The following is a 21,769-nucleotide window of genomic DNA, read 5'->3' on the forward strand; positions in this document are numbered from 1 at the left end:
CACAAGGCTGTCAGTGAACTTTAGATCATTAACTACTTCTCCAATTTTTTTTTTTAAATTTAAAATTAGGTTTTATTGCTTAGTATGTGCTTCAAGTATTGTTCATTTTTTATACGTAACAAGTTTTTGTTCAATCTGCCTAACACTTGCTACCTGTTTGAATTTGTGATTAGTTTCTCAGGAGGTTGTTTATATTTAATACCCACAGAATCACCATTTGTTTCATGTTTAGTGTATAAAGTTGTTGTTGCTTCAAAATGTTTCAATAAAATTTTCTTTTATATTTGATGTTTTTCTTTTTTCATTTTACCTTTTGTTTAATATAAACAGTTGAAAATTGACCAACGTATGTATTTAATTTCATTATATTTCAACTTATATTTAATTAATAGAAGAATGTAAACAGACTAAACACATTCTAGTGTAGTCTCAGTTGTGCAGCTTTTTATAACATTTTCTTAACATACTGTATTAAATATACAACTAGTTTTCTTTATAAAACAAAAAATATTTTGAACAAAAACTAAAGGCCTACTGTTGATAAATATTTTTGTAGTTTGTTTTAAAAAAAGTATCTATAGAAATGAGAATTTCAAACAGAAAACTACTAGCCAGAAATATAGAAATATTAAACAGGAAATTAATAAAGGCAATTTTAAACCAAAATAAGAGTTAAGTTCTTTAAAACAAACGAGCTTGAAAAGAGTAAAGTGAAACTTTATTGTAACATTGCAGCAGTATAGAAAATTTGGTAAAACAACTGTCTTCATTTATAAAAGACAAAACATTTTGGATCTGTGTTAGCTAATCAGAGAAGGTCAGTGACCTGTCTCAGAATGGGTACTTTTAACATGAAGATAAGTAACTAAATCTATACAAAGTGGGTTATATTTAGAAACCATTTAGCTACAATCTATACTATAAAAGTAACTTTTTACTAAAACAAAAAAAACACTGTGTTACAAATGTTATAAAAAATTGTTCAGAAACCCATCACTGGTAAAAAAAACCCCATTGAATATAGATCATAGTCATAGATCTTTGTCAAAATATTTAATAAAAAATAGCATCCTAAATTTGAAATGATATTTTATAAAGACCATTAATATAACTTTTTGCTGCTTTATTTATTAAGTCTTTAAAAATAATTAAAGATGACAAGATTAAAGTGCTAAAAGCTAAAACATATTTATATTGTTAATTATAAATTAGGCTTTTGGCATATTTTATTTGCAATAATTTTAAAATGTTAAAGAACTTTTAATATGAGAAGAAATAAAACAATATAAATCAAGATAATTAAATGTACCCCTGTCTATTTAATCAAGATAATTACATGTACACCTGTCTAGTGTTCTGTTTTCAGCTCTAGCTAAAAGGTGAATTCAGGTGCTTTAGATGTGTACCATTAACTGGGTTTAAAAGATAATTTGTAAAAGTTCCTGTTTGCTATTACAGATATAAATCCTCTTAAATACAACATTGATTGGCCCTAAACAACATGTATACAAACTGGTCAAATTTGTTTGTGCATTTATCATTTTAACTTATCTGTAATGTGTTAACTTATCTGTAATATGTTAACTTTAATATGTTAATTTATCTGTAATATTTGTAACAAAACGTCAAACAACCTTCACACCCCAAGTTTAGGCTTTTATTTGTTATTCCAATACTTTTCTGCTTTCTTACCAGCCTGCTCTTAATGATGTATAAGATAACTCTACATCTTGTCTTGTGTTTCTAGTGATGTGATCTCAAATATCATGCAGTTGAAGCAATGGCCAAATTGTTGTCAATGTTATCTTTTATGTAGACACAAAGAACGCACTAACGAAATATGCAAGCTTTAGCAAGGAAAATTTACAATAAATATGAGAGGAGTATTCGACTGTAACTAAACTTTGTTAGAATGTATTAATAAAAACGTGTCCAAAGTTAAATATTTAATTTACACAGAAGTAGCCCTGAATTATTCGTATCTTAAAATAAGGGGAGTCCAAAAATGATAACACACAACAGGTGTGAGAGGGGGGGGGCATTGGAGATGTTTTACATTCAATAAATTTGACCAACACATTTTATATACAGACAGTTACGTTACTTTTTGAATGTTACGTCTTTTTATTGGGAACGGTGTCTGGCTTTTTGTGACTATAGAGAGACGTGGGGTTAAAATTGGCTCATTTATGGACGACTTCTAGTTTTTATCACAGATCTGAAAATATACATTTTGACCTTTTAAAACTAAATTTTGAATTAAATAAAGAATAACAACAACTTGGCCTGCCGTGTCGAAAAAATCAGGCATATGACGAGTCGTAGCGTGTGGCCACCTGCTGGACGGGTGGTAATGGCGGGAATTTGTACGGCTCCCTGGGCGTGTAGAAGCTGCTGCTTGGGGTGCTGAACTCGCCGATGGGGTTGTCGTAGTACTGGTTCTTTGTCTCGCTCTCCTTCTCCACAATGTGAGCCTCCTTGTTCTTACCCCTCTCCCTGTGTCAGGTGGGGAGGTTACATTAGATCACGTTTACACACGGCGTACATTGGATAGCCATTTCAAACAAGACTTATTTATTTAAAAAATAGTATCGTGAATATGAAAGGATATTTGGTAAAGACTAGCTTTGGTGATTATCATTTTAATTTTTAAAAATGTTTCTAGCAAGGGCGTTCACATCAATCTCTTCAGCCTTGCAAGATATTTAAGGCCTATGTGCATTTTCAACTTGGGTTGTAGTCTACCGTGGACCAAACGTTACAAAAGAATAAACCTGCGATTGTGACACCACTGAAACACCACATATATGATCATACCTGCAGCTGTAACACCACCAAAAGTGCACCTCTAAGAACATACCTGCAGCTATCACCACCAAAAAACCACCTCTAAGAACATACCTGCAGCTAACCCCACCAAAAGACCACCCCAAAGAACATACCTGCAGCTGTAACACCACCAAAAGACCACCCCTAAGAACATACCTGCAGCTGTAACACCACCTAAAGATCACCCCTAAGAACATAGCTGCAGCCGTAACACCACCAAAAGACCACCCCTAAGAACATACCTGTAGCTGTAACACCACCAAAAGACCACCCCTAAGCACATACCTGCAGCTAACACCACCAAAAGACCACCCCAAAGAACATACCTGCAGCTGTAACACCACCAAAAGACCACCCCTAAGAACATACCTGTAGCTGTAACACCACCAAAAGACCACCCCTAAGAACATACCTGCAGCTAACACCACCAAAAGACCACCCCTAAAAACATACCTGCAGCTGAAACACCACCAAAAGACCACCCCTAAGAACATACCTGCAGCTGTAACACCACCAAAAGACCACCCCTAAGAACATACCTGCAGCTAACACCACCAAAAGACCACCCCTAAGAACAAATCTGCAGCTAACACCACCAACAGACCACCCCTAAGAACATACCTGCAGCTGTAACACCACCAACAGACCACCCCTAAGAACATACCTGCAGCTAACCCCACTAAAAGACCACCCCTAAGAACATACCTGCAGCTGTAACACCACCAAAAGACCACCCCTAAGAACATACCTGCAGCCGTAACACCACCAAAAGACCACCCCTAAGAACATACCTGCAGCTAACACCACCAAAAGACCACCCCTAAAAACATACCTGCAGCTGTAACACCACCAAAAGACCACCCCTAAGAACATACCTGCAGCTGTAACACCACCAAAAGACCACCCCTAAGAACATACCTGCAGCTAACACCACCAAAAGACCACCCCTAAGAACATACCTGCAGCTGTAACACCACCAACAGACCACCCCTAAGAACATACCTGCAGCTAACACCACCAAAAGACCACCCCTAAGAACATACCTGCAGCTGTAACACCACCAAAAGACCACCCCTAAGAACATACCTGTAGCTGTAACACCACCAAAAGACCACCTCTAAGAACATACCTGCAGCTAACACCACCAAAAGACCATCCCTAAGAACATACCTGCAGCTGTAACACCACCAAAAGACCACCCCTAAGAACATACCTGCTGCTCTAACACCACCAAAAGACCAACCCTAAGAACATACCTGCAGCTCTAACACCACCAAAAGACCACCTCTAAGAACATACCTGCAGCTAACACCACCAAAAGACCACTTCTAAGAACATACCTACAGCCGTAACACCACCATAAGACCACCATACCTGCAGCTCTAACACCACCAAAAGACCACCTCTAAGAACATACCTGCAGCTGTAACACCACCAAAAGACCACCCCTAAGAACATACCTGCTGCTCTAACACCACCATAAGACCACCCCTAAAAACATACCTGCAGCTGAAACACCACCAAAAGACCACCCCTAAGAACATACCTGCAGCTGTAACACCACCAAAAGACCACCTCTAAGAACATACCTGCAGCTCTAACACCACCATAAGACCACCCCTAAAAACATACCTGCTGCTCTAACACCACCATAAGACCACCCCTAAAAACATACCTGCAGCTGAAACACCACCAAAAGACCACCCCTAAGAACATACCTGCAGCTGTAACACCACCAAAAGACCACCTCTAAGAACATACCTGCAGCTCTAACACCACCATAAGACCACCCCTAAAAACATACCTGCTGCTCTAACACCACCATAAGACCACCCCTAAAAACATACCTGCAGCTGAAACACCACCAAAAGACCACCCCTAAAAACATACCTGCAGCTGAAACACCACCAAAAGACCACCCCTAAGAACATACCTGCAGCTGTAACACCACCAAAAGACCACCATACCTGCAGCTAACACCACCAAAAGACCACCCCTAAGAACATACCTGCAGCTGTAACGCCACCAAAAGACCACCTCTAAGAACATACCTGCAGCTCTAACACCACCAAAAGACCACCCCTAAGAACATACCTGCAGCTAACCCCACCAAAAGACCACCCCTAAGAACATACCTGCAACTGAAACACCACTAAAAGACCACCCCTAAGAACATACCTGCAGCTGTAACACCACCAAAAGACCACCCCTAAGAACATACCTGCAGCTGTAACACCACCAAAAGACCACCCCTAAGAACATACCTGCAGCTAACACCACCAAAAGAACACCCCTAAGAACATACCTGCAGCTAACACCACCAAAAGACCACCCCTAAGAACATACCTGCAGCTGTAACATCACCAAAAGACCACCCCTAAGAACGTACCTGTAGCTGTAACACCACCAAAAGACCACCCCTAAGAACATACCTGCAGCTAACACCACCAAAAGACCACCCCTAAGAACAAATCTGCAGCTAACACCACCAAAAGACCACCCCTAAGAACATACCTGCAGCTCTAACACCACCAAAAGACCACCCCTAATAACATACCTGCAGCTCTAACACCACCAAAAGACCACCTCTAAGAACATACCTGCAGCTAACACCACCAAAAGACCACTTCTAAGAACATACCTACATCCGTAACACCACCATAAGACCACCCCTAAGAACATACCTGCAGCCGTAACACCACCAAAAGACCACCCCTAAGAACATACCTGCAGCTGTAACACCACCAAAAGACCACCATACCTGCAGCTAACACCACCAAAAGACCACCCCTAAGAACATACCTGCAGCTGTAACACCAAAAAAAGACCACCCCTAAGAACATACCTGCAGCTGTAACACCACCAAAAGACCACCATACCTGCAGCTAACACCACCAAAAGACCAGCCCTAAGAACATACCTGCAGCTGTCACCACCAAAAGACCACCCCTAAGAACATACCTACAGCTGTAACACCTTTCTTTGCATGACATATCGCTGTTACAGAAGCTGATGTCGTTCTTGCAACAGACGAAGATGATGGCGATGAGAGCAATCAGGCCGGCCACCACCCCCCATAGCTGCAGCTGCTCGGTGCTGAGAAAACAAAAAGTCCACAATCATGTTTATAGGTAAACCTAGATCTAAATGGTTTTAACACTCTACCATCATGCTTATCGGTAAACTTAGGTCTAAGTGCTTAAACACTATGTGACTATATAGTGGTAGACTTAGGTCTTAGTGATTATTCTAAAAAATAATTTACACACTCATGTTTATTACTGGCCTCGGTGCTAGCAGAGCCGAGAAATATTTCATGGAATTTAACAAAAAACAACATCCCGTCTGAGCTTTATAAATTCACGCCTTTAATGATGTGGTATTCCAGTAATTTTCTGTTACGCTTTGCCTTTTTTTTGGGGTCTTCCATAGAATTTTACAATACATGCCTGTTTTAAAGACTAACCCACCCCTTCATCCATAGTGCAAACAGGGCTAAAATAAATTTTATAAAATAATTTGACAACCCATTTGCATAGATCAAACCATATGGCTCGCGCCCATAAGCCCGGTCCCAATGGCAAACCACTACAGCCCTCCCCCCCCCCTCCCCCGGTCAGCAGTTAAAAAAAATCTCACAGGTTCTTGTCACTGAGGGCGATACAGCAGGCGTTGGCACCGTTCTCCACACAGCAGCGGGGCAGGGAGGCGTCGTTACAGTAGTAGACGTTCCCCTCCCTGTCCCCCACACTCTCGTCCTTGAAACATTTGGTGTTGTCGCCCAACACAGCTGAAAGGTAACAAAAATTGTATCAAATATTGGCCCACCACAACTGAAAGGAAACAAAAATTGTATCAAATATTGGCCCACCACAACTGAAAGGAAACTAAAATTGTATCAACTATTGGCCCACCACAACTGAAAGGAAACTAAAATTGTATCAACTATTGGCCCAACACAACTGAAAGGAAACAACCATTGTATCAAATATTGGCCCACCACAACTGAAAGGAAACAAAAATTATATCAAATATTGGCCCACCACAACTGAAAGGAAACAAAAATTATATCAAATATTGGCCCACCACAACTGAAAGGAAGCAAAAATTATATCAAATATTGGCCCACCACAACTGAAAGGAAACAAACATTGTATCAAATATTGGCCCATCACAACTGAAAGGAAACAAACATTATATCAAATATTGGCCCACCACAACTGAAAGGAAACAAACATTGTATCAAATATTGGCCCAACACAGCTGAAAGTTACTAAAAAAATAACTTGAAACATTTGTCAACTACTAAAATTAAACAAAATCGCTTGAAACATTTGTCAACAACTATAAGCAAACAAAATCGCTTGAAACATTTGTCCACATTTTAAAGTAAATAAAATCGCTTGAATTTGCCCACAACAACTAAAAGTAAACTTTAGTAAACGTAGCCCTCGGTGATAAAGTTGCCTACTGCTGTGGTGTTCGGGAAAATGTCACATATTTAAAACAATTGGGCTTGTAAGTTGTTAAAGTAGCTTACCAAGTTCTCGCTCCGGTAGTTGCCAGCTGGCGTTTTTTTGTTTTTTCAAACCAAATGTGAATATTTTTTATTTATTTTTTTTTTTAAGTTATGAAATCTACTTTCGTTTTTGGAATAAAAAAAACTCCGACAATAAGTTGTTTTAAGTAAATTAAGTTTAAAATAACACACACACACAAATATATTATATTTTATATAGATCTAGAATACAACCTGTATAATAATAATACATCTATAATCTATATAAAATATGATATTTATAGGCCTAAAAGATTTCAATCGTAAATCTGAAATCAAGCCTAATTTAATTAATAAATATATATAGCCTAGATCTAGAGTCTAGATTTCTAGATCTAGAATTCTAGATCTATGACTTAAAAAAAAAACCCTCTTGAAAATTCCGACTTGGACAGTAACATACGACATACAGGATTTATTTTTAATTTATAGACTCAAGAGTAGTCTAGAGATCTAGATTCTAGATCTAGTTTCTTTTATTTTACAGTGTAGTTGAGTGGAATTAATTACTAAATTACTAAATAGGCTATTTACTTTAAGACAGGTAGACTAGAATATGTTCAATATCAATTTATATATAGAATCTAGATTATTCTAGATCTAGCGAAGTTTAGTGTAGTCTTGTTGTAGAACTTAAGAACTAAATCTAGAGTGTAGGCAACTGTCGTAATTTAGATCTAGAATCTAGTACTGTGTGACGTCATTTTAGGGGGTGGGGGTCTGGCTTTTTGTGATGATGTGTAGGGGGAGGGGGGGAGGTAAAAATCGTCAAAAAAAATGCGTGACGTCATTTATAGATGACCCCCATGGAGAAGATCCACACAGAAACAGTTGAAGGAAAGGGGCCTAACATTCAAACAGGTAGAGGTACCTACATGATTTTAGAGATTATGTAGATATACATATATATATGTAACGAGTCCCCGAGTCTATCCTGTCCGACGACGCCAATTGTAACGAGCGAACAGTTACCCTGCTCGCAACGCCACATGTTACGAGACTATTTGCCTGTAGTGCCAAATGTAACGAGTTTAACCACTCATGCTACACAACATCGACTACAGTAGAAAGACTCGAAGATGCAGGTTCGCTATTGATCCTTTTATTACATGAATCAAGAAATGCTTCAATATAACACAATGAATCAACAGGAATGCTTCACAATAATAGTCTGAATCAACTGACCCCTAACAGCCCTCACTAGGCTTCATATAACTGAATCCACATGTCTATTGTCCTTCTTAACACAATATAACCAACTTGATATGTCACACAGACTGACTGATCTAAAGCGAGCGATGAAGAGAGCGAGCGATCGAAAAGGGAAGAGGGCGAGTTCAGTCGTCCCCTCCTATTTATCCCTTGTATTCGTACTCGTCTTCGTACTTGTATTCCTCCGTATTCGATACTTGTACTCGATGTCTCCGACTACTAGTTGCGCAGTTCTAACGTACAGTCCGTTTAATAAACATCTGCATCCTATCAATCAAAGTTGACAGGCCGTCTGAATCCCCTCGTACCGTTTCCCAAAATAGCACGCGTTGGCTTTGAGATTGTTATCAGTCCGATCCAATAAGCCACCTGCTATCAGTTGCATCAGACTGTAATACTGCGTCTCGGCTTATCGTTCGTTATCAGTTTTGTAACTAGTAGCTAGGCCTACCCTAGTTACATATATATATATAGGGGGAGGGGTAGAGAGAGAGAGGGTTCATCTGTAAATTGCATCACACATTTTATGATGATTTTTACCTCCCCCTCATAAAGGAGGGCAGTAAAAAGAAGAATGTATGATAGCTGGGTAATCCTAATTTATATAATCAGAATATTGTGGTAAATAAAAGTCAACATATCTAGCCTAACAAAATGCCATGAATTTAAAATATATATTATGACTTAGAGAAAGTTTGGTGAAATGGAAATATCTGCAAATTTGATTTATTGATGATGTGTAACTTGTTTATATTATTCCTTTGGAGCTGATATTAATAAAAAGTTAATGAAATTATAGAGTTTTATCCAATTGATGTTTCTAAAGCCTTGCATGAACTTAATTTAAATATATTTAGCTGCCCAGACAAAGAACCCAATGAATTTTCCAGAATTGGCTTGTCGTTTGACCGATGGTAACAAAGAGAATCACCCAGGATCTTCGCTGATAAGAAAATCTGAAGACATACCTTATTCTTCTATATCTAAATGTGATTTGTCTAATGAAAATATTTATTCAGTGACAAGTGCTAAAGATATTTTACCATTATTTCAAACATCATCTTCTGAAATGTTGTTTTCTATCTCTAAACCTTCCACAATTTCTTCAAGTTTCAATAGATATTTTAACATCATTGCCTACTTCCCACAGTTATGTTCAAAATTTGCAATTTTCTGAGAAACAAAGTAATAATAAATTTGTACCCAGTGTTTTAGTTTCAGCTCCATTAAAATTTAATAAACCAATCAATTTCAAAATTAAATGTTTCTTATCCCATATGAAAGTAGTCTGTTTTATTTAAGAAAAATCACCTTTAAAAAAATTTAATGTTTGAATGTCAATAAATTGTTGACATGGACTGGTTTGCGGGTAAGCTTTTATACTTAGTGTACAATAAAGATTCAGTTTTGATGTCAATATAGTTGCTTCTGAAAGAATTAAACTATAAACATATAGTTTAACAATAGCATTTATATTAATATCTCAATGGCAGTTCAGTATACTTTCATCATTGTTTTCAAATAACAAAACAGAACTACAGTTTTAAAATTGAAAAAAAAAATGAAAAGAATTTCATAAATGGATGGTTTTTTAATTACTTAAAACAGAAGATGCATCAATACAGCATTACAATGTATATAATTAATATTTCTTTTCATGGACAATCATCATTTAAATTCTTCATTAAAAGTTAAATTCAGCTTCCTTGTGTCTAAAAATCCACATCCATGCTGTTCCATTTACCTAGAAATTAAATAAATAATATTTTTAACAACTTTCTGTAATATGAAAAAATTAATCATTGATTAAAACAGACAGCCAATATAGCAGTTGAATTAAAATTCACCTGTTTCTGTGACATTTGCATGTAAAATTAGAGTGTTCAGAGGTATATACCCAGCCACCTTTAATTTCCCTATCTTGAGCCAGGTACTCATGAGAGCTGGTACTCATGAGACTTAGGACATCATACCAGGACTAAAACCAGGGATCTGAACTCTTATCTTTTAGGATAGAAATGTGAAAGCTACTGTCTGACAGTGCCACTATCAAGCCATACATATTAATACTTACAGTAAATAATCTTAGTAGCAACATATTCTTTAAGAATTAGAAAACTGAATCGGTTTCAAACTTGGGCTTAAGCTGAAAAATGGCTTATTATAAAAAAAAATTCAGCTCACCTTTAGTTCAAGATCAGCACCAATAGCCACAGTAAAGTGTGAGAAAATTGCTTGCAAAGTACCTAGAGAATTTAAATATAATAAAGTATTAAGTTTATCCATATATTATATTAAAATAATTATTTAACTAATATGTGATATTAATATATATATATATATATATATATATATATATATATATATATATATATATATATATATATATATATATATATATATATATATATATATATATAAGGTTTAATTTATTGTAAAGGTTCGGTTTTCTATCTACTTAGCTTGTCTTAAAAACTAAAATATCTGGTTTACAATTAACCATATCTTAACTATTACAAAACTATTAGTTTCATTTTCATTACTTGTAACTAAAAATTGGTGTCAATAGATCTAAAACTTAATTCTATTAACAGCTAACTGTAACCGTACTGACTCTGACCAATTTATTAATTTTTATACCATGTAATTCATTAATAATTAGGCTTATACTAAAAGGCCAAAAGTTATCAATTGTAGATTTTATAGTCCCTGGTCTAGACTAACAAGACTAGCCTACAAGTCTAATAGTACTAATACACATGATCTAGTTTCTAAGTTTACTACTAGGCAACTTGCTAGAAGACTAGTACTTAACCAAACTTTAACTTGCTAAAAATAAAAGGGCCAAATAGAATAGTAGATGGCCTAGTAATACTTTTTTTTTACTGTGCTACTTACACTGCTTTTGGTACTATTACTACGGCTAACTAACTACAAACTAAATTCTATTGTAGCTTGATGGAGATCTATCATCTTGCTCTTCTAGTAGTCTACACTACTTACTACTTAGAAAAGTAGTAGCACTACTGTAACAATTTCAAACTAAATTTAATCTATATATTACTAGATCTACTAATTGCAACACTGTAGTCTGACTGATAAGTCTGTAAGCCCTAAATGTATCTAGATTCTAGTCTAATTTAGTTTAAGTCTAGTTATTAGTACCTACCCTCTACACTCTACAATAGTTTACAGTACTGTTGAGTACTCTACACTACACTCTACTACTACTCTACTCACTCTACTGGCTACTGATCTAGTAAATAGTAAAATAGCTAGAGTAGATCTAGTCTAGAAATCTAGATTCTAGATCTAAAAAAAATCGATTTAAAATTAAAAACAGGTTAGCCTTACCTAGATCTAGCTCTTACTAAACTTAACTAGGGTAGGTTTTACCTAAACTAGATCTAATCTAGATCTAGAATCTATCTAGATCTACTAGATTCTCTAGATCTAGATTTTTAGATCTAGGGCCTACCATACTTTTTTACTACCATCTGCATCTAGATCTACTATCTCTATCTATCTACTAGCCATCTTTCTACAAGTCATTAGTCAAACAAAGCTACTTAGTTCTAGATCTATAGGCCTACTTCTAAAATATTAAACAGTAATCACTGAGTAATCAGCACTAGTCTAGAGTCTAGTTCAGTAATCTAGCTAAATCTAGGTCTATTAACATTAACATTGTTGTCAAAGTTCTAGATATCTAGATCTAGTATTCTAGATCTAGACTAGCTCTAGATTCTAGATTCGATTAAGTATTAGATCTAGATTAGTTGTAGGCTGAGTGAGACTGAAAGTGAAAGTCATCCTGTTTACTGTTTACCGTCATCCTTTTCTTAATATTTTTTAATATTTTATCTAGATCACTAAAATACTAGATCTAGAATCTAGATCTAATATATTCTAATTCATGAACTTATACTCTTAGAACTAGATTAAAGCAATGTAGATCTTAGTTGGTAGATTCTAGAATCCAGATCTAATCTAGACTAGGTCTGGGAATCTTGAGTCTCGTAGCAAAGACTGAGTAGAGTCAGACCAGAGTAATGTCCCCTAGCCTTGGACAAACTAACTATCAACAAAAGAAATAAAATCAATATACTTACCGTCACAAAACTTTTATATTCAAAAATGCATACACATGTGTTTGTTCCCATCCATATGAACAAAACAGCGTTGAAAGTTTTTACAATTGTTGCATTTCTGGAACGTTTGATGATTTTGAAATCTTGAAGCGGGACCTACTAACAAATAGCCGCCATGTTTTTTGTTATCAATGGGAATCCCGTTCACAACAATTGATTTAGTTCGAAAACTTTTATCTCTCCCTGGCTAACCAGACATGAATTAACGCGAGAAAGAACGATAAACTTACAAGTTCTATAACACATACATATTTGAATTACATTAATCATCTTTTCCTGTTCGTGCCTAAGCCAAAGGGGGCAGATGAAGTAGAGTCCATCTGTTTCAGTTACCTTGGCATACAGGATGATAATGTGTTAATCACCATACCAAGCCGCTTTAGTTTCCCTAACTAGCGTCATGTACCCATCATAGCAGGATAAACTTCGGGACGTCCTACAGTCATGAGCCCGGGATCAGAAAACATGACATTAGGGACAGAAGTCGTTAGCTCTACTTTCAAGCCAATATGGCCTTAAATATGTTTTATTTATTTATTTTTTCTTTTTTTTAATTTTATTTATTTATTTATTTTTTAATGCTTAATTTTTTTTTTCTTTTTCTTTGCTTAGGACAGGGGTCGGCAACCTGCGGCTCGCGAGCCGCATGCGGCTCTTTTGATGTCAAGATGCGGCTCTTCGGCTCCATGCACAAATATTAATAATTATTTTATTTTATTTTCAAAACTCATAAAACTATTGTTCTGCAACACTCAATATTAAATTATATAATCATAAACATAAACATTAAACATTCTCTATTCTATTAGAATATTTAGGTGCTCCCTATTTTCAATGTACTTCCTATTAAACTTCTTATTAAACTGTTCATCCCGAATTGAAACATTCAACTTTATGGTGGATATCACAAAGAAAATAATCGAGCCAAATGTAAAACTGCAAGGAAAGGAAAACTCAGCCTATGCCTTGCTTGAGAAGTGGGTGTTTCGAAAAAAAAAAACTTTTATATATATATATATATATATATATATATATATATATATATATATATATATATATATATATATATATATATATATATATAATGTTGGCGGCTCTTTAAAAACTGGTAAATTTTGTAAATTGCATCTTTTGGCTCTTCTGCTCCAAAAGGTTGCCGACCCCTGGCTTAGGGCCTAAATTTATACAGTGGGGTACTTTTATTGTGCACCCTTAAATATGTTTTAACGTTGAGTATTCGAGAGAATTAAAATAATTAAAACAAATGACTAGCACCCAATCTTACGGTATTTTAAAAATTTAGCTTATGTCCTATGTTCTGTTTTTGTTTCGTAGTGGCAAATTTAATTATACTAATTGGAGATCAATGTTTTGTAGTTTGTGTAGACGACATATTTTTACAGTTCTGTTATTCACACGAAAGCTGCTCATATTATAGTTAGACGTAAAATATAACTAATTTTAAAAAATCTTCTGACTAAGCTTACAGGGACACAACTGAGTATAAATTCAGGGGCGATAATGATAGATTTCAGTCGAACTATTTGTGTGAAAAATCTCCAATAAAAAAATCAAACCGTCACAAAGGGCAGCATCTATTTATGCCGTCTCACTGTCGTCCCCGATCAGTCGCCCTGTCAACCTAATCGATACACATAATATATCGATTTCCAATCAGACCTGGATGGCTCGATTTACTATTAAGTTATGTTTTTTAAATAAACATTTTGTTCAACGGGTTTCAATGTATGAAAGTTGTTTAGGGTAAGAAATGTGGACTGATGCTAAATAAAAATGGCATTCGCTAGTTCTCCATCAGTTCTGGACCAGCTCACTCCGAACAAAGCAAGGACAAGTTTGGTTCCAATCTTTGACAGTTCATCGATTTCTGATAATCGATTTTTTTATTCCGGTCCTCGTACAGTTACTTGGCAACTGGACAATGGCGATGGTCCCGATAGTTTGAGCCATTGGAAGACAAAGGAACATCGATTTGAAATGTCGTCAAGTTTCTTGAATTGATCGCCATGTTTAAAGGGATATACTACAAGGCTCAGTATTAGAATACGTACTTTAACATTTTGAATTTTGGCGAATTGAGCTTTGAAGAATATATATATATATATATATATATATATATATATATATATATATATATATATATATATATATATATATATATATATATATATATATGAAGGCTATAGGAATCGTCAGAAAATATTTTATAGACGTGTTTGGTAGATTTTGTTTTTTGTACATAAACTCTGCAGTTCTTTTTCGTTCACTTGACTTTAAATTTAAAAAAAACAACTAATTTTCTTTAACGATGGCCTAAGGTAGAAAATTTAATCATTGCTATATAGTTTAGGTTTAAAAAATAAACTTATTGTTTCCTGCGTAACATACTTAGCCCTGATTATAAATTTAAGTGATAGACATTCACACACCTTGATCAAGCCCTGATATTACCAAGTAAGAGATAAACCTTGAAGAAGGACACACTGTAGGAAGACATACAAAACAAACTAAAAACAGATACATAACAGTATACTAGACACAATAGAGAAACACACCACAGAAGGACACACAGTAGGAAGACACACAATAGAAGAAAACATTGAAGAAGGACACACGATTTAAGCATACTAATTGAGGGCAAACAATAGAAGGACACAACAAACTGTAGACACGTTCAACAGCGTGTGAGTAGAATAAAGTAGTGACAAGAATAGAGAAATGCGACAAAAACAGAGAAGTGAGACAAGAATAGAGTGTGACAAAAACAGGTTGTGACAAGAGAAATGTTACAAGAACTGAGATTTGTGACAAGAACAGCCTTACGTTATAACCCTTTGTACAATAATAAAGTCCCATCTGTGGAGACTTTTTTGCTGACAATAAGAGATACTTAGAGAACCTGACTGAAAAAAGGGATAAAAGATTACCTTGAATCAAAATGGCGGAAATACACAGAAGAACCGTCACGACATACATGTACGACTGCATGGTGATGTTGTACATGTCTGAAGCCTGGTCAACTCTCGGCTCTCACACACGAGATGGATCTGTAGGTCAAGGAGAAGAAATTTTGGTTAGGTTTTAAATCATCTTCGTCTACATGCGACTATTGTGAGAAATTTTGGTTAGGTTTTAAATCATCTTCGTCTACATGCGACTATTGTGAGAAATTTTGGTTAGGTTTTAAATCATCTTCGTCTACATGCGACTATTGTGAGAAATTTTGGTTAGGTTTTAAATCATCTTCGTCTACATGCGACTATTGTGAGAAATTTTGGTTAGGTTTTAAATCATCTTCGTCTACATGCGACTATTGTGAGAAATTTTGGTTAGGTTTTATATCATCTTCGTCTTCATGCGACTATTGTGAGAAATTTTGGTTAGGTTTTATATCATCTTCGTCTTCATGCGACTGAGTCTAAATCGGACTGAGTATGATTAGGCATCCATGTGTGAGTAATGTTTTTGTTATTTTTTACTGTCTCGGTTTTCGCTGGTTGCTTTAGATTTCATCGAAGTACAGTCGAATCTCTTGTAATGTATTAAAGATATTTCTAGAACAACTGTGCTCCAGTACAGCTAAAGACAATTTATGTTTTTCTTTCTTATTTTTGTGCGAATAGAATTTTTAAAAAAATTTCATTGATTGTATGTGCTAGAACTACTGTAAAAGAAAGTGATTGCTACATTTTTACTTTCTCGTATATACGAAGTATAGAGAAAGTCTTGTAAACGTGCAAAAAAAAAAAAAATCGAGATTTTTACAAATCTCGACGTTTTACACCTCACTGATACGGAAAAACATAATTTTGCAATCTTGTCCGTATGTCTGTGTGTCTGTGTGTCTGTCTGTCTGTCTGTCTGTCTGTCTGTCTGTCTGTCTGTCTGTCTGTCTGTCTGTCTGTCTGTCTGTCCGTGTGTAAACACGATAACTTGAGTACCGTTACAGCTAGGTTGATGAAATTTCATATATAAGTATTTTATCAAAATCGTAGATCCGTATCAACGTTTGAGCGATTTCCGATAACCGGAAGTGGTACTTTTCCTACTTTGAATTTTTCAAAAGCCTATAACTTGAGTACTATTTCAGATAGATAAATGAAATTTGAAATGTAAGTAAAAGATCTAATTCTCTACCATTTGTTAAATTTTGAGTAATTTCCGTTGACTGGAAGTAGTACTTTACGGTGCTTCCGATTTCTCAAAAAACTAATGTAAATTTTAAAAGTACTAATAATATTGCGCACTATTATGCGCTTTTTTATTTGGCGTTCACTTGGTGTGCAATTAATTTGTCTACGAGATTTTATTCTATTTTTAAAACTTTAAGTATTTAAAATGGATTAAAAATCATGTCTATAGCCCGAGTTCCCATCCCCTGTTATTTTATATAAGAATATTCGAGAAAGTTTAGGGGAGATCACTCCCGGTTTATTTATCCAATGTTTCACATAGATTAAACTAGTTATACGACAAGCAAGCTTGACTGTATATGAAACAGACAGAACCAATTATATTATTATTTACATGACGCCTTTAAACATATTTTAATCAGCACGAGCCGACCCGCGGCATATCATACGCCGCTATTTAGTTGTTGTTTTTTTCTACTTTTCAGTAATTCATAATTTGTGAATTCGACAGTACCAACGCTGCCACTGAAAATATTTCTTTAAAACACTATAAGTAGCTCGTTAAGGACGATAACTCCCGCCTCCTCCCCCCTCCGTTAAAGTAAACTCCACTTAGTTACCCCCCCCCCCTCCCCCCTACGTTTAAAATCGTTTCAAACTAAATTATCTGCCCCTAATAGTCGTCACTAAACCCGGCTCTGTTTGTTAACATTTAGCGTGAACCACAGCTCACCAGACCATGTAGGGGTGGGGGTGGTAGGGAGCGCGCTTACAGCTTGTTTTCTTGCGTCTCCCAGAAGAGAATTATATATATAGATCGATAGATTTAGCGTCTTAAAGTCTTATGAAGGGCATCTTTATTTCTTACTTTCAAAGATACTACCTTTAGTGTTCATGTTTTCTTTACAATAGTTTTTTTTTTTTACAAAAATTATAAATAATTTCTTTTTGTTTTCAGTACTACTCTTGTCTAATTAATTGCTTCAGTTTTTTTGTTTACTCAAATTACAGATTCGAGGTAGGGGGGGGGGGGGAGAGGAGTGGAGTGGATGGTGATTTTACTACTGGCGCTGAGGTACAGGACTCACTGGAACTTATCCCAAATATTCTCTTAACTTATACCAAATACTCCCTCAAATGAAACTTATCCCAAAACACACAAGTGAAACATCAAAAATGCTCACACAAGTGAAACACCTCAAACATACACAAGTGAAACATCCCAAAAATATACACACAAGTGAAACATCCCAAAAATACTCACACAAGAGAAAAATCCCAAAAATACACACACAAGTGAAACATCCCAAAAATACTCACACAAGAGAACCATCCCAAAAATACTCACACAAGAGAAACATCCGAAAAAATACTCACACAAGTGAAACATCCCAAAAATACACACAAGTGAAACATCCGAAAAAATACACACACAAGTGAAATATCCCAAAAATACTCACACAAGTGAAACATCCCAAAAATACACACAAGTGAAACATCCGAAAAAATACACACACAAGTGAAATATCCCAAAAATACTCACATAAGAGAAACCTGAGATATTTTCACCAGTTCACCAGCCACCGTTGACAGAGTCTGTAAACCTCGAGTTGTTTCCCTTTATTGCAGAGTTGTCGCGCCTCGTGTTTCTTGGTGCGTTCTGTTTTTTTTCACAGCTTTACCATAGCCAATCAATAAATCAATAAGACCATCGATTTTTATTGATGCCGATATTCGCGTGAGTTGAAAACCACGTCAGCAACAAACAAAATACCGCCATCTTGTAAATACTAATCATATAATCAAATAATTTTCTTTAAAAAATGAACACACCATGGGCCACGCATTAGCCAAGGATACACATATATAACCATATACCTTTAGCAGTCTTACAATTCCTGTAATGATAAACCTACGTGGCATTGGATGCTGGACAGTGAGATGTCTTCTGTCAAGTGGTTTGTCACGTGATGTTATGATTTGTTGTGATTTGATTGATTTTACGTAACCCTCTTGTCTTTTGTTGTGACACGTGACACGCACTAATTATAAATATTTTATAATTGTGTTGTAGTTTTTAAGATGCTAATTGCTTAGTTTTGTTGTTGATTAAAGGCTGGTTCCAAGTTTGGACCCGTGTATAGCATCCACTGGGAACAGCCACAAGAGTCTAACCACATTTTTATAGATCGGTTGAGTTGTTGTTCAAACGGTTGTGGTTTCAAGAACTTGATTGTGTGGTTTTTATGTAAGATAGAACATATTTTATATACATTCGGTTACTAAACTATTTTTAAAAATTTTATCTTGCCACGTAACTGAACATGGCGTAACTAGGTCATGCTGTCTTTCAGACATTTAGATTCGAAAAAAAATATTGACCAGAAACGCCTTGAGCAAGAAAGTGTGGGACACAGAGCTGAAATCATGAAACATTATTTATCCAGTCTTAGTTTTTAAAAAAAAAACTTCTTCGGTAAATTAAAAAAAATGTCTTCTTCTTGTTCGTTCTTACTTGTTATGTTGTTTTGTGTTTTCTCCAACACAATTACATGTCAACATGGTGTCAACATGGTGTGTACCGTCTAGGTCTAGATTGTGAACTCAGATTTCAGCAACTCAATTACATGTCAACATGGTGTGAACACGGTGTGAACACGGTGTCAACATGGTGTGTACCGTTTAGGTCTAAATTTCAGCAACACAATTACATGTCAACATGGTGTCAACATGGTGTCAACACGGTGTCAACGCGGTGTCAACAAGGCGTCAAAATGATGTCAACATCTAGGCTGTGGACTCAGATTTCAGCCTGCTTTTCTTCCTGTATTTGTTTCCCCAGCCCTCCGTCCGTCCAAGAACAAACTACAAGACAGCAGTTGTTGGATTTTGGAGTTGTCTCTTCTAGACGGAGTACCACAACGACCATTTTTATAACACCGATTGTTAAAATATTAAATTTTAAAAATGTTATTTTTTTTACCTCCACTCCGAAGACATATCGACAATAAAATACTTAAAAAAAACTTTTTAAAAAACCACGTTTTTCTTGTGGACTAAAACGTAGAAAATAACTATTTACATACATTTGATGACAAAAAACGTGGGTACGTTCACCATCAAATTTCCCGACCTATCTGCCCGACCCACGTTTTTTGTCATCAAATGTATGTAAATAGTTATTTTCTACGTTTTAGTCCACAAGAAAAACGTGGTTTTTTAAAAAGTTTTTTTTAAGTATTTTATTTTCTCCTTTTTAGTCCGTTGCTACACATGAAAAACGTGGTTTTTTAAAAAAAGTTTTTTTATATAGTTTATTTTCTACTTTATCCAATGACTTGATTAAGTATGACTTGACTAAGTGTTTATAAATACACGGACTAAAAATCTTGAACGACCAGGATTCGAACCTGGGTTGTCGCGGCCACAACGCGAAGTACTAACCACTATACGATCACGGCCAGCGCGCTCACATCGATTGGGGCCGAAGTAACTGTGTCAATAGGCCTCAAGTCTTGTCGGTATCTTTAGAAATCATGTCCTCAATTTTATGGTCCTTGGGGCGTAATTAAATTAAGCTAATTACGGTCACTAATTGCTAGTTTTTATGATTGCATCTGAAATTGTTAGGCGAAAGTAGCATGCATGCCAAATTTCAGGTCTCTAGAGCAATCAGAAGTGGGCTAATTTTCGATGTGAATTTTAACAACAAACATCCAAACAACCAAACAAACAAACGCGAAGCTGAGTTAAGAAAAACGTGTTAAAAACACTTTTTACTTCAAGTCAACAAAAAACTTTTTAGTTCATGTCAACAAAAAACTTTCGTGGGCCTCACACTAAACAGATTGGTAACCCTGAGCGTAGTTCACGTGTAGCGTGCTACAGATGTGTGTGGATAAACTTAAAGTATACAGCCCTGTGTAGCCGGTGTAATAACAATGTCGTGGTCAACTCCCAACATAGATGACCCTCAAACTTCACACAAAAAATAAAATCTTTTATTTTAACCAATGTCAATATAAAACACAATGCAAACAAAACTGTCAAGTTGAGAAAAAAAACTATTCTTAATTATTTATTATTGTCTTAATTAGGAACTAAATTGTTGTCTTGGGTGAGATAGGTCTACTTGTTGCTTGATTAGTGCTCAGCGAGAGCCGATGACCCCTCTTATTATAATTTATGTCTTTAGTTCCAGAGCTGCAGAGATGCTGTGAGATATATTCAACGTCTTGTTCAGCAGGCTTTATTATATATATATATATATATTAAATATATATATATATATTTATTTAGAATTAGAAATAGCATGTTATAAATTTACGGGTCATCTAGCTATGACTTCCATAAATGAGTCGGTTATAAGCTGTTCCAACTCAGTGTGTGGGGAGAGGGGTCCACGTTGAACATTCCTACCTGCAGTATGTTTTTGGGTTATCAAAACAAAATCCCGTTATCCTGTAAACATCACGTATATCATACTTTTTAAACTTCAGTGCTCGCTTTTTAGCACTATTGTTAATTAAACATTATCAACATTTTAAAATTGGTTGAATTTAGCTGCTAAGAGCTCGAGTTTTGTTTCTGAATACGTCGAGAGCCTCATTTGTCGGAAGCCAATATATCGGGTCCTTTTGACCGAGCTATATTGACCTGGTCGTTTTGTCGGGGGTCGATTTGTCGGGGGTCGATTAGTCGGGATCATATTGACGGGGCCGATTTGACGGGGCCGTTTTGACGGTGCACCGTCCAACAACACATCTGGCAAAAAGCCTGTAATGACGGTCACAATCCGTAGTCCACACGTCTTTTGTTCCTCCGTTGCTGCGTGTTTGACCAATCTTTAGCGACAGCAAGCGACA

At 35.8% G+C, this 21,769-nt stretch overlaps 1 protein-coding gene and 1 long non-coding RNA gene across 2 annotated transcripts; both read right to left on the minus strand.

Annotated features, from left to right (window-relative positions):
- Positions 1-702: 702 nt before the first annotated feature.
- Positions 703-18,671, minus strand: LOC131940763 (uncharacterized). The gene is made up of 5 exons (XM_059299558.1): positions 18,448-18,671; positions 15,699-15,818; positions 6,469-6,619; positions 5,791-5,925; positions 703-2,496 (listed from the first exon to the last, which is right to left on the minus strand). The coding sequence occupies exons 2-5, from the start codon at positions 15,772-15,774 to the stop codon at positions 2,304-2,306; spliced, it is 555 nt and encodes a 184-aa protein (XP_059155541.1). The 5' UTR covers positions 15,775-15,818; positions 18,448-18,671; the 3' UTR covers positions 703-2,303.
- Positions 10,107-12,969, minus strand: LOC131940764 (uncharacterized). Its single transcript, XR_009386574.1, has 3 exons — positions 12,712-12,969; positions 10,784-10,845; positions 10,107-10,343 (listed from the first exon to the last, which is right to left on the minus strand). It is a non-coding gene; the product is annotated as an uncharacterized LOC131940764 (long non-coding RNA).
- Positions 18,672-21,769: the final 3,098 nt, after the last annotated feature.

This window comes from Physella acuta, unplaced genomic scaffold, assembly GCF_028476545.2.
Source record: "Physella acuta isolate Inbredline_101_S28 unplaced genomic scaffold, ASM2847654v3 ptg000329l, whole genome shotgun sequence".
NCBI classification, from domain to species: domain Eukaryota; kingdom Metazoa; phylum Mollusca; class Gastropoda; family Physidae; genus Physella; species Physella acuta.

Excerpts from the sequence above, each read along its gene's own strand:
- LOC131940763 (XM_059299558.1), bottom strand. The coding sequence starts at position 15,774 with ATGTACAACATCACCATGCAGTCGTACATGTATGTCGTGACGGTTCTT. Across the intron at positions 5,926-6,468 it reads GCCCTCAGTGACAAGAACCT|CACCGAGCAGCTGCAGCTAT; the intron begins GTGAGATTTTTT and ends TTGTTTTCTCAG. Across the intron at positions 2,497-5,790 it reads GAAAGGTGTTACAGCTGTAG|GGAGAGGGGTAAGAACAAGG; the intron begins GTATGTTCTTAG and ends CACCTGACACAG.